Source organism: Hyposmocoma kahamanoa, unplaced genomic scaffold, assembly GCF_003589595.1.
Source record: "Hyposmocoma kahamanoa isolate Upper Pololo Valley unplaced genomic scaffold, ASM358959v1 224, whole genome shotgun sequence".
In the NCBI taxonomy this organism is placed as follows: domain Eukaryota; kingdom Metazoa; phylum Arthropoda; class Insecta; order Lepidoptera; family Cosmopterigidae; genus Hyposmocoma; species Hyposmocoma kahamanoa.
This window is the reverse complement of record NW_020653743.1, coordinates 3,558,129-3,577,364: the sequence shown is the minus strand read 5'-3', so window position 1 is coordinate 3,577,364 and position 19,236 is coordinate 3,558,129. Positions and strand designations below refer to the sequence as shown.

The window sequence follows — 19,236 nt, the reverse complement described above, 5'->3', positions numbered from 1 at the left end:
AGCTGTGGATGACAGATTGACTAAGTACTTAAAATATTCGGGTGCAAAAAGGCTGGATAATGCATTGTCAGCGTAGTAAATTGACGCGATCTCAAAACGTCTCAAACTTTTTTATGGTACTGGAGACTAGGCTCTACTCTATGAGTAGAATTGCTGGCTGAATATAGGTAGTGATTATAGTTTTATATTTAGAATGTTAAGGATTAAAATAAGAAAACAGAAGATCTTGACATATTACATTATTGATTTGTAACCCAAAGCCGAACTATGTAAAAGAATACAATAAAGTATATTTTGAAGTTTATTCCACTTTATATTCATAAAAGTACCTCTCGCTACGCATCCTGAGCTACCCCTCGTTACAGTACCAAATGACGCGATGAACGTATGATACTACTGGTGGTAACTACACATTTACCTACAACAGTTGCAGTGCTTTTTCCTAAGACGACCTCTTCATAATAAAAATATATTCATAGTGAGTCTCCTGTAGACCATACTTTAAAAAATCTAGAAGTACTTGCTCTACCTTCATTTACTACATCCTTGAAATTGCAATGTTCCTAAAAAAACCGCGGCGAATACAAATTATCTCCCCCTACACCCAATCAAGAGAAAGAGTATAGAAATTGGGCTGTACTAATAAATAATAAAATAGCAAATATATTAAAAACTCATGACAAATAATCAATATAGGAAATGAAACTATTTTTCCGGATTTAAATCGCGTATATTTGTTTTTTCTGAGGTGGTGAGACCACCGTAACCGTGACCATGGGACCTGTATAGGGCCCGAAACGTCGGTTTGTTTGAAAAAACAAATATACGCGGTTTAAATCCGGAAAAATAGTTTCATTTCCTATATGTAACAATCGCGAAAACCTAAGAACTCGATAAATAATCAATATTTCAACTAAACTTATTACTGGCCTTAAAAATGTAATTTTTTTTATAATATCAAGTGACGCGACGAATAAGTCGTATGACTGATGGTAAGCTACACCCCTGTCCATAACAGTTGCAGTGCTACTCAGAACTTTAAATCGCAAATATCTGAGGGGCACTGCCATGCCACTGCGCCCGTCACCCTGATACATAACTTGACAAGTCCCATGTACCTGTAATTTCGCCGCGCGACAATCATGCTGCAGAATCGAATATATAACCAGAAATAGAGACGAAATGTCATTTAATTTGTTTGAAAACCATTCTGCCATATCATTACTGTGACAACTGCGCTCCGATTGGCTAGCCCGAGTTCGAAACAATTGACGGGTGTCGTCAACTGTTCCTCTTCAAATCGACCAGTTAACTTGAGCATTGCTATAATGGACGAAAATTGCAAAATTACATATTTAATTACCGATGAAATATGATTCCGTTTGTTTTGTAATTAGATGTTTAGCTGTTTTTCCCACACCACCGAATAGAACAGAACGGCATTATTGGAGATGTTATCTTTTTACAATAAATACAGAATATTTTTTGGAATATACGGAGACGTACACACAGGTCAGTAGCTGTGTTGTCTACATATATTTCAGTGCAAACCGGAGTTGATATTTATAAGACCTGTATCGCTAATGTGTTACCAGGAATATATGGCCCTTATTTCGTCTCTATTTCTGGTTAAATACTCGATGTGCTGCAGTCACGCTCGGTTGCAGTCACGGTTAGTGAGGTGTACATGTTAATTTTTCAAATTAACCGCGATGGATGAAAATCGAATTGAAGAATTTATAAAGAATGTAAAACAACACATTGCAATATGAGATTGTGTTTCCGAATTTTTTTACTCATCTCAGCGTATTCATAAGTCGTTCTTCTGCACAAATAGTGTTTACGAAGATGGTTTCTTGTCGTTGAATGTGGCTTTCCAAGAGTGGAAGTAATTCCATAAACATGATTATATTAATTGTAATCTAGTTTTCGATTTGTTTGTCGTCATATTGCCGAACCTTGTAGTATTCATTTTGATTATTTTAACAAAATAAGTAAAAGTAATGTTTCTTCGTCAGAATACATCGCGTAACTGAGTCGAAAGATAAAACTCACTAAAAATTTGTTCGCACTTTATCACAAATTCCACAGTAGAGTACATCCCAGTTCCTTTCTACATCAGTTTTGATTAGAAGTGACCCTCCCTACCTACACTTTGGGTATACGAGAAGAACCTGTGTAAGCACGCCCGCACAGGGACCTTCTCAGTCAGGTCCTGATCCCAGATCTGCCCGTTTGCACGACTTCATCCGGTTCTCAAAAGGCCTTGGATGAGCTGCCCCGGGTGCACGTACAGCACTCTCCCTATTTTCCAGATAGGTACAAGAGCTGTAGGCACGCTCACTTACCGTTACGCATTGCGCAACTGATGGTTACCACCGCTAAGCCATCGACTCTAAAGTCTACTACCAAATCTCCTTAGTGGCGGAGCTGTAGTGTTGACATGCTCACCTCCCGATGCCGAAGCGTCTCTCCAGTTCCCAGAAACTTACGCAGCTGGATATCTAGCTCATTCTATACTAGCTCTTCGGGCTAGTGCCGGAGCTGCCGATCGCAGTGTCCTGCGACAATGTACTTCCGACTTAAAGAGTAACTCACGTGATCCGCGCGTCTCCTCGTCTAAGACGCGCTAGCTGGACGCGGAATGAACAGAAGAACGTGTTTATCCCTACAGCTAACCACAAACCCGCGGCGAGTACATACTCTGGTCTTACCAGGGAGCCGGTAGTCTCCCTGGAACTCCATATCTCTCGAGTCAGTAGATAGGGACAATACACACAGCAGAGTACAGTCGGGAAGTATGGACGTGAGTTTGTTGACAAATTGAAATGTAGGTCTTTTAAATAGGAAATGAAACTATTTTTCCGGATATATAAATCCGGAAAAATAGTTTCATTTCCTATGTGTAACAATCGCGAAAACCTAAGAACTCGATAGGTCTTTTAAAGTTAAGTGGCATACAGACTATCTTTAGTCTACCGTTCGCCACAAAACTTTGTTTTTTTTTTTCAATGTTTTACTTTCAAGTGAGGCATTGTTCATAGTGAAGTGGTAAATGGATAATAAACTTTAATAGTAATTCATTTATTTGTGAAAACACTGGTTATACACATTACATTCACTCACATGCACTTCGACAGACTGAACCAGGTGTAACACGTTTCTTATTCAATAATATTACAAGGGCGTGCGCAACGATTTAATAAATCGGTACACATGTGGTAGTATGAAGTGTTCATACATTGCACAAGAAAGAAATAGTAAAAGCTCTAACACGAAATTGTACAGTAAGTCAATGGAGAATTTAGCTTCTCGTTTTTACAGCGTTTGCTAGGTGATTTATAATTCTACATAGGCTGCCATGTTGGCAACACCGCAGCGGTTGAAGCCTCTTCTGATCCTGAAACACAGAAAACGAATTTGAAACTTATAACCGTTGTAACAACGTATCATATCGCCTTTACTATCATTAACGGCCGCCTATTTTGAAATAAAAAGTGCCAGCCAACAACACCAATTACTGGAATCAAACACGGGAATGCCATATACTATGAATAAAAGAGCAACGGAATTGACTCGGTGACACGGATCAATTTAATATAATGGCGTTTTTACCAGTATAATATTATTATTTTTTTTTGATAGTACTCCACTAATTTATTATAATTTGACCGAACAAACACAAAAAATAATGCCTTCGATCAGACTCGATTCGAACCAGCGTCTGTTGCCTCAACGTGGCTACAAATAGAGAAAATAATTTACCATGTGACACGATATTTTTTCCGGGTTGTCAATATAATTTATATTTTATAATACTAATTGATGGGACGAACAAATCTTGCGCCTGGTGGTAATTGACACGCCTGTCAATAACAGTTGCAGTGCCACTCAGAGCTTTTAAATCACAAAGATCTAAACGGCACTGCCACTGCGCCCGACACCCTGAGACACAAGTTGACAAGTCCCATGTTTTTTATGATTGATTTTATGACTGCAAGCGTATCGTCCCTCCTCTGTATGATATCCCCCCCTCCCCTAAAATCCCCCGTACCGTTAATATCCACTTCCTCCTAACGTTAGTCCACTTCCCCTTTGTCCTGTGTAAATTCATTAAAAATAACAATTTATTTCTGTAATAGTCTGTATATGTTGTCTGTTGTTGTAGATTCTCTTCACAGCGAATTCTATCGGAATTCACCGGTCAATTTCTGAGTAAAAAATGCGTGTCTGCTTTTGGCGGTAATGGAGACATAACATTATAAAGAAGAAGAAGCAATTGTTTCAGGCGTATAGCTATATATAGTAATTGTTATATAGTGATCAGTTAAGTTACCTAATGTATCCATCTTCTCCCCAGTTCTTTCCCCACCAGTTGAGCAGTATCCAATATTGACGGGTGTATCCTACCAGCAACATCGCGTGGTTCAATTCCCAAGGTATACAGAACGGGTCGTCGTAGATACCACTCCTGGAAAATTGTACACAAATGTGTTATGTTTAGGTTGTGATAAAAAGGCGTGACTATATTTACAAACCCTAATGATTGTGCTCAATTAGTGTTACTAATAAATAAGAAAGAATTGTAGTAAAACAATAACATTTAAATTAGATAAAAATTTCCAACAAAAGGAACTAAATATATTTTTTATGGTACCAAATATGATGAGACGAACAAGTGGTGTGCCTGGTACAGTCGGTGCCCTAACTTAAGTATCCACTATTTGTAGTTGTATGTTGTCAGCACTTAGTACAAATAATGGATACCTAGGTGAGGGTAACAACTCTACCAATGACAGTTGCAGTACCTCTAAGCTTCAAATTCAGGACTGAGAAATACTTGGCGCCAGAAATCGCTATGGTTACATTGTTACTTAAGTTGTTTGTTGTCATCAATACCATCATCATCGTTTGAAGTGTATCTGGCACATTTTGTATTTTTGTTGGGCCTAAGCTATTAAATTTTAGTTAATTACATATGCTGTTCCATTATGTTAAGTAGGTTCGTCACGGACGCCCGGCGGTCATTACATGGACGCCTAAGGCGTCCGTGTCCAGATTAAGAAACCCTGAGATAGACAGACCAGCCAAGACCGTTGAAAATTGCAGTTTCTTTCCAGTTTATGTTTACTGTTTGAAAGTCTTTCTTACCAGTCAGTTGTCAATTATGTGAACTATTCTAAGTGCTACTTCCCCTTACCGATTCTTTGACTTACAACCGGTCACACTTTTCTTTAAATACGTACCGATATAATTGAAAGGTAAATGGTGCAGCGTTGATAGCAACCGCTAAAGGTCCGATGGTAGCAAGCGCTCGTTCCATTGCTGCTTCATCGCCGAATGGAAGCATCGCCCATCGGCGAGGCTTCACATGTTTGAAAAGGCGATTGTAGTGGCAGAAACCTTTCTGAAATAGAAAACAACAGGCAAAGCTTTTGCCATCAATGTCGCAGATGTGTTGATGAAGATAATCCCAACCACAAAGCTTGAAACTTACACGATTGGTCGAATCTGAGGAGATAAATCATTGACTTACAAACAAATGGACGACGGGTCTAATACAAAAACCACGAAAAAAATGTCCCAAGTAAACCTATTTAAACGTAGTGACATGTAAAGGAATATGAAAAAGCTAAAACGTTGAATTTAAATTGTAATGTCATCGCAGTACTGTCTAATTTTGCTTGCTTCGCAGTCAGTCGAACAACCGAAGACTAAAGCGTGAATGACGCTCTGTATACGATTTTAACGCCCTATAAGTTCGAACACCTTTTAGCGCGGACGCGACGTCCATATAATTGTAAGTCAATGAGATAAATATACAAAAGATAGATTCCATCGCGAGAAACTTCAAGAGTAAATATATAAAGATTCATTGTGAATACTAAGCATAATATCTCAAGACTACTCTACCAACCTTTCCAATATAGGGATAATGCAACTCAGAAGTTAATCCCTCTCTAGTGACATATCTGAGTGCTGCTCTAAGGGAACCACCGTCACAGCCCATGTTGCCGTCTGTATAACTGCAGTCTACTATTTGTTGAGGACTGGAAACAGAAAACATGGTTTATACCAGTCGTTTAATGACGTTGTTTATTGCATAAAATATAATAACATTGCTGGTGCTTGTGCGTTTTTATCTATGATTACATTATACAATCTCCGTTTTACCAGCGGAAAACGGAGACTTGGACGGTATTTAAAATTACTTTCGCGGTTGCACCTAGCGGTTTGCGTCTTCCTTCTTAATAATGCGCAGAGCATATCAGAGACACGGAATAGAACATTCAACCTGCATATAATCCTGTCCTCACCAAGGATCCGACTGGTATCTTCTAAGCAACCTTTTTCCATCATCGACGTCATCGAAACTTAGTAGTCTAAACTGGCTGAAAAATCCTCTTATGGATTTGATTACCAGCAGGAGCCTATAGTCGTTTTTTACGGTCGGTGGTAAGATGAAAAATTTAAAACGCCATGTAGGGTACGTTATAGGTGCGAATTACAAAAAAATAACTAATGTTGTAACTAGTGTTGTAATGTTGTAAAATTGTAAAGTAAATAAAAAAAATTATTTACATTACAATCCTTGTACGACCCCAGCATTCGGTTCCGCACGACTGCACTCGGCGGGCAACGTTATTTTCACTTCTCTGAGCGCGTGCTTAGGTTCCTTTTTGCTCACAGTGAGCGATTGGTGTCATTAGTCAGATTTAGTAAGCTATTAAAACGTAGGTATTTTCTATTTTGTAAGAGAGTGGTGCATCTGTTACATAGTAACTATAAAGTAACCTGTGATGCAGGTTACTTCACGATGTTTTTTCTTCAGTAATCCAAATCAAAATATTTCTTTGTAATTCTCTCCTGTTAGAGCAGATTTAGAAAAACTCTATAACATATGTAAAGAGAGCACTGCGGCCACAAGATTGTCCGACATTTTGTTAGTACAAGTTGATTATAGGTGGGTAGATACCTGAGTTCTCTCCAATCGCCGTGTTTCCTGTAAAGCTGAGCTTGCAGCGCGTGTGTAACAGCAAAGGCGTAGCAAGCTCCGCAATGCCACTGCTCTTCAAGCTTCGGTTTGAACCCTCGCGCTCGCCAGTCAACCTTAGCTCAAAATGATCATTTGAGATGCATTTTTATCTTAGAAAAGTAAATAATCAAATCTCATCATCATCATATGTACCAGACATATAGAGTACACCAATAATGGTATGGAGAAAATAGTATTTGGCCTCAGTCTCATCTGATGGAAAGGAATGATAAGATCATGATGGCCCATGCACCTACAACGCCTGTTCTCTTGTTCTTCGAAAATACCCATGGTATATATACTTCAGGGTTCAAGTTATTCTTTGACTGAAATAGATGCCAACCCTTCGGTTACTGGGGGCTTCGTCTGTACCCCACAATTACATAAATTGGTTATTAAAGAAATCCAAAAGCCACAATATATCACTAAGTATGAGGTTAGCAGCTTTTTTTTATAACATCATGTGACAGGATGAACAAGTCGTGCGCCTGACGGTAAGTGACACGCCTGTCCATAACAATTGCAGTACCAGTCAGAGCTTTAAGAGGGAGCAGAGGAAAAATTCCTAATCTTCGATTTGATTTTAGAGGGGTATATCCACTTTAAAGTTAAAAATAAAATATTATATGAGTAACTACACGATATATTCAAGCATAGACATTAATCAGAAACATAAAACAATAAAGTTTCCTCGATAGATAAAAATCACGAAATATGACCTCTAATTTTCACATTTTTTCGATTCATCCTCGAAATGCTACAGGTTGTTAGGACAAAAATTAGATAATTAATTATATTTATGCAAGATCAACAACTGTCACTTCAGATTTTTTTTAATTCCTTTAGTTTTAGAGTTATTCCGCTAAAACGAATTTGGTACTTTTAATGCTCAGAACTCAACATCTCCTGTCGCATGTCACGCGAACTTCAGGCATATATTTGTTTCACAAATTTGGTCGGAGCCAACGTCAAAACTTTTTTGGCATGAGAGCTCTTAAATCTTAGGGATGTGAGAGGCACTGAGACGTAAGTTGAAAAGCCCCATGTGCCTGTAATTTCACTAGCACCCTTACCCTTCAACGGAACACAGTAACTCTCACATTACTGCTTGGCGCCAGAAATAGGAAAGGTGGCAGTACTACCCCGGACGAACTCTTTCACAAAGAACTCTACTACTCCTTGTAACCTTCCTCTCTTCTATTCTTCTACTTTTTATCCGTTTTCCAGTCCGTAACCTGGGTTTAGCAGAGTGTTTTTTATCATTGTATCGCCGTCGGATTGTACACCATGATCAATTGGCAGGGGATTGCGAATTTTAAAAGTAAATTACATTGAATTCTTACTTTTACTATAGCCAAATTGTTAGATACCTTTCTAGGAACCCTGACATGAGCATTTCTCCTGAACGCTGATCTATGGTGATCTTCCGCCGGATCAAAAAGGGGAACGGTGTCTATCAACTTCAGGATGTTCTTGAAATAGTCTGCTTCGCCCTGGAAAATAAGGTCTAGTTTTCCAAAGCTTACGCCTTTGAACTATTGGTTACCTCTTCCTGCATGTATAAGCTAACATATCGATGTTAGCTTCTACAGGTTCCTACCTCTTCCTAGAGGACAATTTTATGTTCAAGCTAATAAAACTATTATAAATCCGAAAGTAGCTCTGTCAGCTGACATTTATACGTAGCAACGTTTTCAGGTTTAAACTGCTGAAGTAAGTATTATTATAATAGATTTTATAATATGAAATATGTATTTATCTAAATATTTAATAGTAATAGTAGTGCTGTAGCAATTTAATATTTTTATATATTTTTTTAAATTATTATATAATACTATTTCGCAAAGGTTCTTAAGAAAGAATGATAGATAATAATCGTTGTAAATTAACATGTACTTAGTTAATTTTAGATGCCTAATTTCATTTTCTCAAGCGCTGGGAATAGTCAGTCCTCTCAAGATCATGGGCGTTTGCAACACGTCCGAAACGTCGATTTTAAAATCTAATAGGTAATGTTCGGAGATGTTTGTTTTTCTTTTAAACAGAGCTTTTTACGAAAAAACACTATAATGGTTCCGAAGACAGTTTCCTTGTAACTTCCGTTGAATCCACCAGGATCCTAGGGAATCTTTGTGAACCCAGCAGTTCATTAGAAACCCCTAAGTTAAATGTAAGTCATTGACTTACAATTATATGGACGTCGGGTCCGCGCTAAAAAGTGTCCGAACTTATTTATAGGGCGTTAAAATCGTATACAGAGCGTCATTCACGCTCTAGTCTTCGTTTGTTCGACTGACAGCGAAGCAAGCAAAATTAGACAGTACTGCGATGACATTACAATTTAAATTCAACGTTTTAGATTTGTCATATTCCTTGACATGTCACTACGTTTAAATAGGTTGACTTGGGACATTTTTTTCGTAGTTTTTGTATTAGACCCGTCGTCCATTTATTTGTAAGTCAATGATGTAAGTATATAAAGTTGCAATCACATTGCGACAATAAATAATTACTTATTGTACCGATCGGGCGATCGAATTTTCTTGTCGTTTTCATAGATAACCTTTTTTGATTTAGGTAACGATTGGCTAGAATCTATGGTTTTTGGATTTCCCCATAGTGTCCCATTAAAAAAAAACACTGCTTGTATTGAGAAAAGCACCCCTGCGGGAACGGAGATTGCTCGGTTTCATTCATATAATAGAAGGCCTTGTTGAACAAACCCATAATTCCCGGCGTCTGTAATAATCTACCATTTATTTGCCTAAATTAAAAGACTGTCAAGAATAATAATGATCCTGTAGCTCCACCATCGAGTTCCCCGTTAATTACAGTACTTACCAAGTCACCAAAATGGTTTAAATTTAAAGAAAACGTGAGTTTTCCATCCAAGAAAAGGCGGTTGTGTTCAATCACTTTGCGTAGATTCTCTTTCCACGTCGACAGTGCTGATTTTTCGTGGCATCGGGACGTGTACTGCTTTTTGTATACTTTCTGGAACATAGTTAAAGTATTTGATAGACTATGTATAGATATAGGTAGTGAATTACCTAAAATAAAGTAACTATTTTTTGTTATCGAAATTCCGTAACTATATTTGTTTTTTCAAACAAACCAAGGTTTCGAGCCCTTTACTGGTCCCATGGTAACGAATAACTAATTGATAGTCAGTCGTCCAATACTTCGGCATATAAATTGAATCCATGGCCCAAAATGCAGCAGTGCAATGCAGGGTGAGGCGTTAATTTACACTGGGACAGTTTCTTCAGCTGTACCAAGCACAAGGAGAGCTAGTAGAGGATAAGCTAGATATTAAGTCGTTTTTCGGCGTCGGGAAGTGAGCGTACCCTAGAGCTCCGCCACCAATGAGGAGATTTGGTTGTGGACTCAGAATCGACGGCTTAGCGGTGGCGACCGCTAGTTGTGCAATACGCAACGGGAAGTGAGCGTGCCTACAGCTCCGGTACCTTTCTGGAAAACAGGGAGGGTACTGTACGTGCACCCGAGGCACTAGTCTCTCGAAGAACCGGATGAAGTCATGTGACAGAAGTCTGTGACAACCTGTACACTGGCTGATCTGGGATCAGAACCTGAACTTGTAAGGTTCCTGTGCGCGCACAAGTCGTAGTGCCCTTCCCGCATAACCAAGAGCTTGACAGGAAGGGGCACTATAAACAAAACTTATGTAGAAATGATATGGGACTGGCCACCTTGGTTTCAATTGACATGATGAGTGCCAAGAGGCTTATAGGTGACGTCGGAATTAATAGAGGCGAAACTGCAGAGCCTTGTACACCGCGGTAACGTTGCCTGCTTATTTTCGGCATTCTACAGGATATATTATATCACGGAGAGCGTACGATGGAATTACACGATTTAATTCCGCCTTCTCTTGTCCGTCACCGTCAACGTTATATGTTGAACCTTTTCAAGATTTAGGTGTGCATGCTCCATCGTCGACATCATCGTCAGTTTCCGTCAGGTGAGATGGAGGTCAAATGCACACTTATGTTTATTAAAAAAAATCCGAAAAAACCTTAAAAACTCGATAATGACAGTAATTTTGAGCTATAATTACCAAATTATATTAAAAAAGATTGAACACAAAGAAGTGACGGGACGAACAAGTAGTGCGCCTGACGGTAAGCGACACGCCTGTCCATAACAGTTGTAGTACCACTCAGAGCTTTAAATCTCAGGGATGTGAGAGGCACTGCCACTGCGTCTGTCACCCTGAGACGTAAGTTGAACTCACATTACTGCTTGGCGCCAGAAATAGGTAAAGTATAATCTCAGTACAGAGTAATTAAAATAAACCGACCTCAAAAGTACGCGGAATTACGTCTATTTGCTAAGTTTTATTGAAATACCCCCTAGTTCGCCACTATACGGAACTTGATACAGGAGATAATAAAAATCGGTTCTCACTACTCAAAGCATAGATTTAGTATATGACTCAAAGTATATTGAGAGAGAAAAACGATATTGGAGAATAGCAAAACCAACCATTAAAAGAATTAACATAACATAACATAACGCACACACTCAACATAGCGCACACACTCAACATAGCTCCGTAAGTAAAATTTAGGCGCTATTTCTAAAAATGAATGTTCGTGCGTGATCAGCCCTTAGAGGATGATTTTTTCAAAATGACATGGGACACTATGGAGGTACCCTCTTTCCAACAAAAAAAGAATCATGAAAATCGGTTCACAATTACCGGAGTTATCGCGTAACATACATCCAAAAAAAACATACAGTCGAATTGAGAAACTCCTCCTTTTTTTGAAGTCGGTTAATTAAGCTACATAAATAAAAGCACATTCATTTGAATTTTTGATTGGTGTAGGTACACAAGCACCCCAAAAATTGTCTAAGCATAGGCTATACAAACTTCATCATCAACTGTTAGTGTTCTTCCCAGTCTTCTGCAGTAAGTTGCTTACCTATGAAATAAAGATTATTTAAGTTTGAGCTTTTTGAAAGAAATACCTTAATTTATAAATAATTACTTACCTTGTATTCCTGCCAATGAGAATCAGGAACATCTTTATGCAATGGCATGCCATTAAAAATATGTTCATTAATATAATTATCACTTTGTAGACTTTTGTTGGGACACTGGCTAACATTAAGGTTTTTCAAATAGTCACCAATATATTCAGTTCTTTCTAAAACATCTAAAGTTTTACTAACAAAGTTATCTAATTTCGCATTTGCACTACACCGTCTAAATCTAGAATTTTTACAACTGTTTAATAGATATCTAATTTTATTTGCAGTATCACTAATATTTAGATTACAATTGATTAAAGATATTTTCAATAAAATTACAATTATCAACATTTTTTTTAACAAAATCTGAACCGCAGTCGACAGGTATTAAGCCTTTACATTTATAAAGAAGTTATAAGAATTCTGCTAATGCATCAAATTCTTGCAAAGTAAGTAATTTGATTCACAAGTATACTAAGTAATATGATGTTACTGGAGTTGCAGTTTCTAAGAGTTTTTTTAATAATACGAAGTGTAGGGACGGACATGTTGTGCGCCTGGTGTTAAGCGACACGCCTCTCCATAACATTTGCAGTTCCATTCAGAGCTTTAAATCACAAAGATCTTATGGGCACTGCCACTGCGCCCGTCATCCTGAGACATAAGTTGACAAGTCCCATGTGCCTGTAATTTCACCAGCACCCTTATCGTTCTAAACTGGAACGCAATAATGCTCACAATACTGCTTGGCGGCAGAAATAGGTAAGGTGGCAGTACTTCCCTCGACGCAGCCTTTCACAAGGAGCTCTACTGCTGTTCAAATATTTAAATATGTGAAGCCGGCACTGCAGTTCGTCGTGTAAAATGTCATATTTTGGCTAAACAGGGTCAATGGCGAGGAGCGCTATCTACATTCCATAAGACTACGTAATTGATTACGTCATTCGAGTACCTTGTTCCAGCATGACCATAGTCGAGTTTTTGAAATTTGACTAGCCATAAAAAGTCGCTATTTAGTAGGTTCTAGTCGCAAAAAGCTAGATTTAGTCGGCAAGACGTTCAAAAGTTATAAGGGTGTTTTACTGTCCACGCTGGAATAAGCTTATTCCAGCGGCACCATTTCTCAACCTCGAGAACCACAACACCTAGCTTAGATCTGATTACACTAAAACAAAGTCGTGATTTAGTTACGCCGTTTTGAAGTTATTAAGGTGTTTTACTGTCCACGCTGAAATAAACTTATTTTTGCATCTCGAGAACCACAGCTCCTACCTTAGATCTGATTGCACCCGGAAAGTCATGAATTAGTCGGTTCTAGTCGCGGAATTTTGGAATTAGTCGCCCCTCGGGGGCACCGAGAGCCGCTCACGACGACGCCTATAAAAAGCCTGTGTCACTCGCGGCTAGGGATCTCACTGGATAATCACAGTCTCGGTATTTGCTATTAATATAATATTGATTTCTAATACTAAGGATTAAGCCTTAGAATAATAACGCATAGAAACCTAGTCCGCACTCGCTAAGTAAGGCAAATAGAAGCGCTCCCAAAGGGCCTACACGAGCGGGCGGGCCGTCAATGCTCAAGGTCAACTTGCACCGCGAACACCTCAAGAATTTTAGCTAAAAACGTTTTAGCTAAAAACGCACATTCCACAAGGAAGTAACGCGTTTCAACTTGTATTTTTATATAAATATTCACTAAAACTGAAAATTAATTTCGTTGCAACAAGACACGAAAGTGCCTACATGAATTTGATTTTTGCTTCACTTGTGACAGTTCGTTTAATATGAAACTATCATTCTATGCGTTATTATTCTAAGGGATTAGCAATGAAAAATAAAAAATGTTTAAAATATATTTCTTATTTATTTGTCAAAATTCAATTAGTACACTAGCACTAATATACAATGGCATCGCATCTCACCTACTCAGTATGATATGCAGAATGTTACACAAAGGTAACACATAATATACTTTTTGAAATTATACAATATTGTAAACTAATTGGTTGTGCAATGACGCTATGATCATGTTTTGACGCAACATTAGATAAGCTACAATTTAATTTGACAGGTCCACAGTGTTGCCACTTTCAAAATAACAGTGAAAAACAATCAACGTTATAAAGAACAGAAGAACTTGTTACAGCACTATGCATTCTAATTGGTTAGATTTTTGACAATGACATTTTATTGTCAAACCGAAAGCACTTATTGGCCAGTACGGATTTATATATTTCATAAACTAGATCGCGCACTTCGATATACCAATATTACAAATTTGCACCTTATTAGGTTATGTTATGGATATTTTAAGTAAAAGTAAAGAACCGAGCCACGTGAGATAGCTCAAAGTAGTGGTCTGTCCTTGTCTAGCAAGTTGCCAACGCTAAATAAAACCGTCTTAGGTAGTGTCTAGTCTATTAACTTTTTTAAATTTTGCTTAAATAAAATTAGCTTAAAAAGTAGCATATCAAATAGGTATACTAATTTGTATCATGAAATAATATTAGTAGTTATGGTCATCCATAAGCGGCCACATTTTCTGTAAAAATTAAAAAGTTACAAACAATATGGCTGGCTGAAACATGAATGCGCACCCTATGAAAAAGAGACGCATCACTACTTTGAAGCCTCTCACTCGGCTCGTTTTATTAACTTAGTGCGCGGTCCAGTTAGCGATGAAAGAGACTCAATCTTTTAAGGCCTTTTAAAAAACTTCGATTAATTTTTAACGCCTCAGGACTAGTCTAGTCTTTTAACCCTCGAGTCTTGAGTCATGAGACTAAAACTGAAGACTAATTCGAGTCGAAATCTTTTAACCTTATGAAGCTTAAAAGACTTGTAGGACTAAAACGACTTAAAGAACTAAAACAACTGGCGCCTTATAGCCTCGGGAGCCGCGAGTCATGAGCCGTATGGCGTGATTTTATTTCTACCACAAGATATTTATTTTACGATTGATGGATAACTTTAACGTACCCTTGATCACAGAAGTCAGTTAATTAGATAGAACCAATTCAAGAATTTGTTTTTTGGGAATTATTTGTTTCTTTAATATAAAAGTGAATGGATACAGAAACCAACAGTCAAAATATTTTATCAAATTTTAGTGTCTGATACTGTCGTTTGACCATAATGATGAATGAAACATGCTATTTATGAACGTATTAAGTGGTGGTCCACAGTCTCTGCCTACCCCTGAATGGGCGACAGGCGAGATTTAAATGTATATGTTTGTTTGTATGTACTACAGATAAATTGTATCTCACTACTGTGCACGGGTTTCTAAAGAAGTTTAAACAAAAGTACCAGGACTTCATAATAAGAAAGGTAGCTACAGACCAATATTACGCAAAATAAAAAAAGAGCACGTTAGAACTGGATTTCCATAGACTTTTAAATATTGGTTGTAATTCATTATTTACTCGCAGAAGAAGTATTGTATGCAATCATTATATAATTAGGTCTTAAAATCTCGTACCTATTGCTTAAATCACTCTTTGAATCCTAATTTTTATTATAAGTAAATAAACGTGATTATTTACTACATACTACGTCATTTTTATTTAAAAACTTCGGGTTTAATAAGACTAAAATAGGTAATATAAATAGGTAAAATAGGTACATTGCAAACAACTCGAGTCGTTTAAGTCGTTCAAGTCGTATAAGTCGTTCAAGTCTTTTAGTATAACGACTGAGTTTTATTAGTAAAAACTGGAACCTCCAGTCTTCATTTTAGAGTCGAGCCCTGTAAAATGGAGTCGTTATAAAACGCTTAAAAGACTGAGTCTCTTTCATCGCTAGGTCCAGTTTAATATACAAGTCCGTGTTGGTCAGTCCTTTTCCCCGCCGTCGGTACTGCGGTATCGAACACGATGTTCAGTTTATTATTGTCGCATTATATAGAGTCGTATCAATTAATTCTTCTTGAATCCGGAGGGAACTATACACCGGACTTAACGGATATTTTATTTAACGGGAAATAAACATTCCCTGATTTTGGTCGCTACTCCGTGCCAGATTCTGGCACAGCCTTAAAACGAGCAATGTAACGTAGACTTCATCGTATACAAGATTAGGTTACATTTATTTAAACTAAAAGTGAAAATCAGGATGCAGCAAGCGGCGCGTGCTTTCTAAAATGCAGTATTTAGCATATTCTCATATTGCGTTGCTTGTTTTAATTCAGTTCGTGTACCAGTCTTGTGAAGTAACTTTCTGCAATAATTTTAGACCTATCACATTAGTTATATGATATGCATGTAACTAAATCATAAAGTAAACAACAGAATGGCAAATAAATCCTGTTTTTTTCGCAAATTTCTACAATTTAATGTATCGTATACTACACGATAACAGTTACTGTGGGTTGTGGACCGCGGAATAACAATAACGTGTTTATTATCCCTTGATTTTGAATTGATTTAATCATTCACGATTTCGACACATTATTTGATTTAAAAAAATCGGGACTTAATCGTATATTAAAACATATTATTAATTTTATTTATCTCGACGTTACGGACGTGTTGCAACGTCCATGGTCTTGAAGGAACTGAAGGGCGGGTGTCAATATCTTATAGATGTGTGCTATTCTAACAATTTTTGCACTTATTGAAAAACCCGATAATTTTCTTGAAGCCACTGGTCATTGTAATTTCACTGAGATTCCATTGATGTGACATTGCAATTATGATAACATAAAATATATTAATCAATAACGACCGATGTTGCCCTGATAAAATTACAATGCACATCTTAATTTTTACCTCGTGTATCTTGCCAAATAATTAGTAGACTACATAAGAGGCACTACAGACATACAGGCAGTTGAATAGTAGCTCGATGGCTAGCCAATATCTAACAGGCCATTTCTCTGAACTTTTGGCAGAATACCAAACAACTCCTGGGCCATTAGCACTCTATTGACACAACTAAGATGATTTAACATTACCCGACTTGGTATCCATAGATATGAGCGCCGATAACATACCAACCGGCAGTGGCGGTGTTACGGCGGCGCGAGCGCGACCATAAAACGCATTTGTATACAAATACTTTTTCAAAGGAAAAAATAAAATAACTTATTTTCTATAGTAATCAAATTTTTGTCAGTTCGATCAGGCGCTCCGGTCGTAAGCACGCTTCCATATCGTGTATGCCTAGCGAAAATGGCGACGGCATAAATTGACAAATTAATATTTTAAACAAAATAACTTCAAATTTAAAGTCACTAATTTTTTCTTAGAAATGTCAATTTCTGACGTCGCCATTTCCACTACGCATACACAATACCCGAGATGAATAAAATCGAGGTAAATAAAATATATTTATACATATTGAAGTTCCCATTTTTTAAGATCAAATAAAGCAAGATTAAAGCCAAAAATACCCAATAACTTTACCTAAAACTACACAGTTTCCTCTATAAAGCAACGAAAGTATTTATTCTAAAACTTAGGAAAAATTTAGGAACAAAACTTGTCAATATTTATTAAATAAAAGTGTCAAGTTATTTACAAATTATCACATGAAGCTGATTGGGTGTCTAGCTACGGTATCTTTTTAAAAAGGTTTATCCCTTTTTCATTCACGAAAAATATTATAAAAATGTTGCCATTTCTAGTTCAGTTTTTAGTAAATTTTACTAAAAAATACAAATTTTTGTACACAAAGCTGGTAAATTAAAGACAATAAATAATATTTAAGAAGATTTCATTTGATAAATAAATAAAAATCCCTTAATTAATTTTCTACTAAAAATATTATCTAAAACACAACTACTATACGAAACAATAATAATAAAATAATTGAGATTAATGTAGTTCTTTCGTCACAAGGTTCTAAAGCAAACTACATCGGGTTGCATTTACAAACAAAAAATTGTCGATTTGAAAAATAATTTTATAAACATCCCATTTGAGGTGTCCAGCACTAGGGATTAACAAGAGCTCATTTTTTACTATTTAAATAAAATATAGATGTAAAATAAAGACGAAGCGTTGCACAAAACGCTTGATTATAATCTCACATAACTAGTAACTCTAAAGCTCAAATTACGTAATGGAATTTTTATGACGAAATTGTACAATCGATGCCCTAAGATTCCTTACCGATCATTTGTTCCCGAGTAGATAAGTATGAAAAAAAAATGTTAAACAAACAAAACCTTTAACTTGAAAGCCGTAAAATTAATTTTGCTATGACCAATGATCGGAGTAATTAAAACTACCAAATGTGAATTAATTACATTTTTAGAATTCATAATGAAATTGAATGAAATTCGTAAATTACAAATCGGTCATTCTCGGACTAGTGTTCACTACCTAATTTCCGTGGCAATTTTTGTTATTTAATTATATATATATGTAGACATTTATCCATTCATTTGGAACACCTTATTCCAACCATTGGTTATGATTTCCTTACTGCATTACTAATGAATGACATTTTAAGAAACTTTTTATGCCAATTTGATCTTTAACGTATGCTTACTTAAATACAGAATACAAATTTCTAGCATAAAGCTGGAATTCCTTTACACTTTTCGGCAGAACCAATAGGTCGGCTAGGGGTTGGGTATGTTAGAGCATTGACTGTACATAGCATAATGATTTTTTTTTTTCAATTATCTAACGTGCAAACTAGATGCGATACGTTTGCTGTGGGTTGGGTGGGTGTGGGTATTCGAGAAAGCGCGAAAATTCTCCGGAAGACGCGCGACTAGTTTTTTGGCTCGTATCTAGTTTGTACGTTACACAGTTGACAATAGCAATTTTTCACATATATTTTCTAAGACCGAATTAGAATCTACATCAAAAGTGATAACACGCATTTTTTATATACTGTTGTTTTCTATTTAAATTCAATAATTTAAATTTCGAAGAAGCTTTCCAGTCGTCAGTCTGACGTCACGACTAATGACGAGAAAAACCGATACTAAACTTATTTGAATATGTGTTTCCTATGGTACAATATATAATTTAATTATATAATAAATTATATTAGGTAATACTGTTTATGGAAAAGTAGACAAGAGAGACATCTTTATAGTTTAAAAATAATAAACAATAAATCTCTAAATAGCACGCACCCAAGGCCGGTAAACTAAAAATATTTGGCATTTAATTAATTCATCAAACTTATTACCGGTTTTTATTCAGGGAGTAAGTCACACAGACGACAATTTCCCGGGCGGA

The 19,236-nt window shown here is 36.8% G+C and overlaps 1 protein-coding gene across 1 annotated transcript; it reads right to left on the bottom strand.

Annotated features, from left to right (window-relative positions):
• Positions 1-3,139: 3,139 nt before the first annotated feature.
• Positions 3,140-12,385, bottom strand: LOC113228210 (cathepsin L1-like). The gene is made up of 8 exons (XM_026461459.1): positions 12,056-12,385; positions 9,878-10,030; positions 8,407-8,529; positions 6,977-7,110; positions 5,918-6,050; positions 5,247-5,407; positions 4,337-4,471; positions 3,140-3,400 (listed from the first exon to the last, which is right to left on the bottom strand). Exons 1-8 carry the CDS (start codon positions 12,383-12,385, stop codon positions 3,340-3,342), a joined length of 1,230 nt encoding a protein of 409 aa, XP_026317244.1. The 3' UTR covers positions 3,140-3,339.
• Between the last annotated feature and the right edge of the window lie 6,851 nt (positions 12,386-19,236).

Bases quoted from the DNA above. Each gene is read 5' to 3' on its own strand.
- LOC113228210 (XM_026461459.1), bottom strand. From the start codon at position 12,385: ATGTTGATAATTGTAATTTTATTGAAAATATCTTTAATCAATTGTAAT. The intron at 10,031-12,055 runs GTAAGTAATTAT...ACTATGTTCCAG, and splicing joins CTCATTGGCAGGAATACAAG to AAAGTATACAAAAAGCAGTA. The intron at 4,472-5,246 runs GTACGTATTTAA...ACAATTTTCCAG, and splicing joins TTTACCTTTCAATTATATCG to GAGTGGTATCTACGACGACC.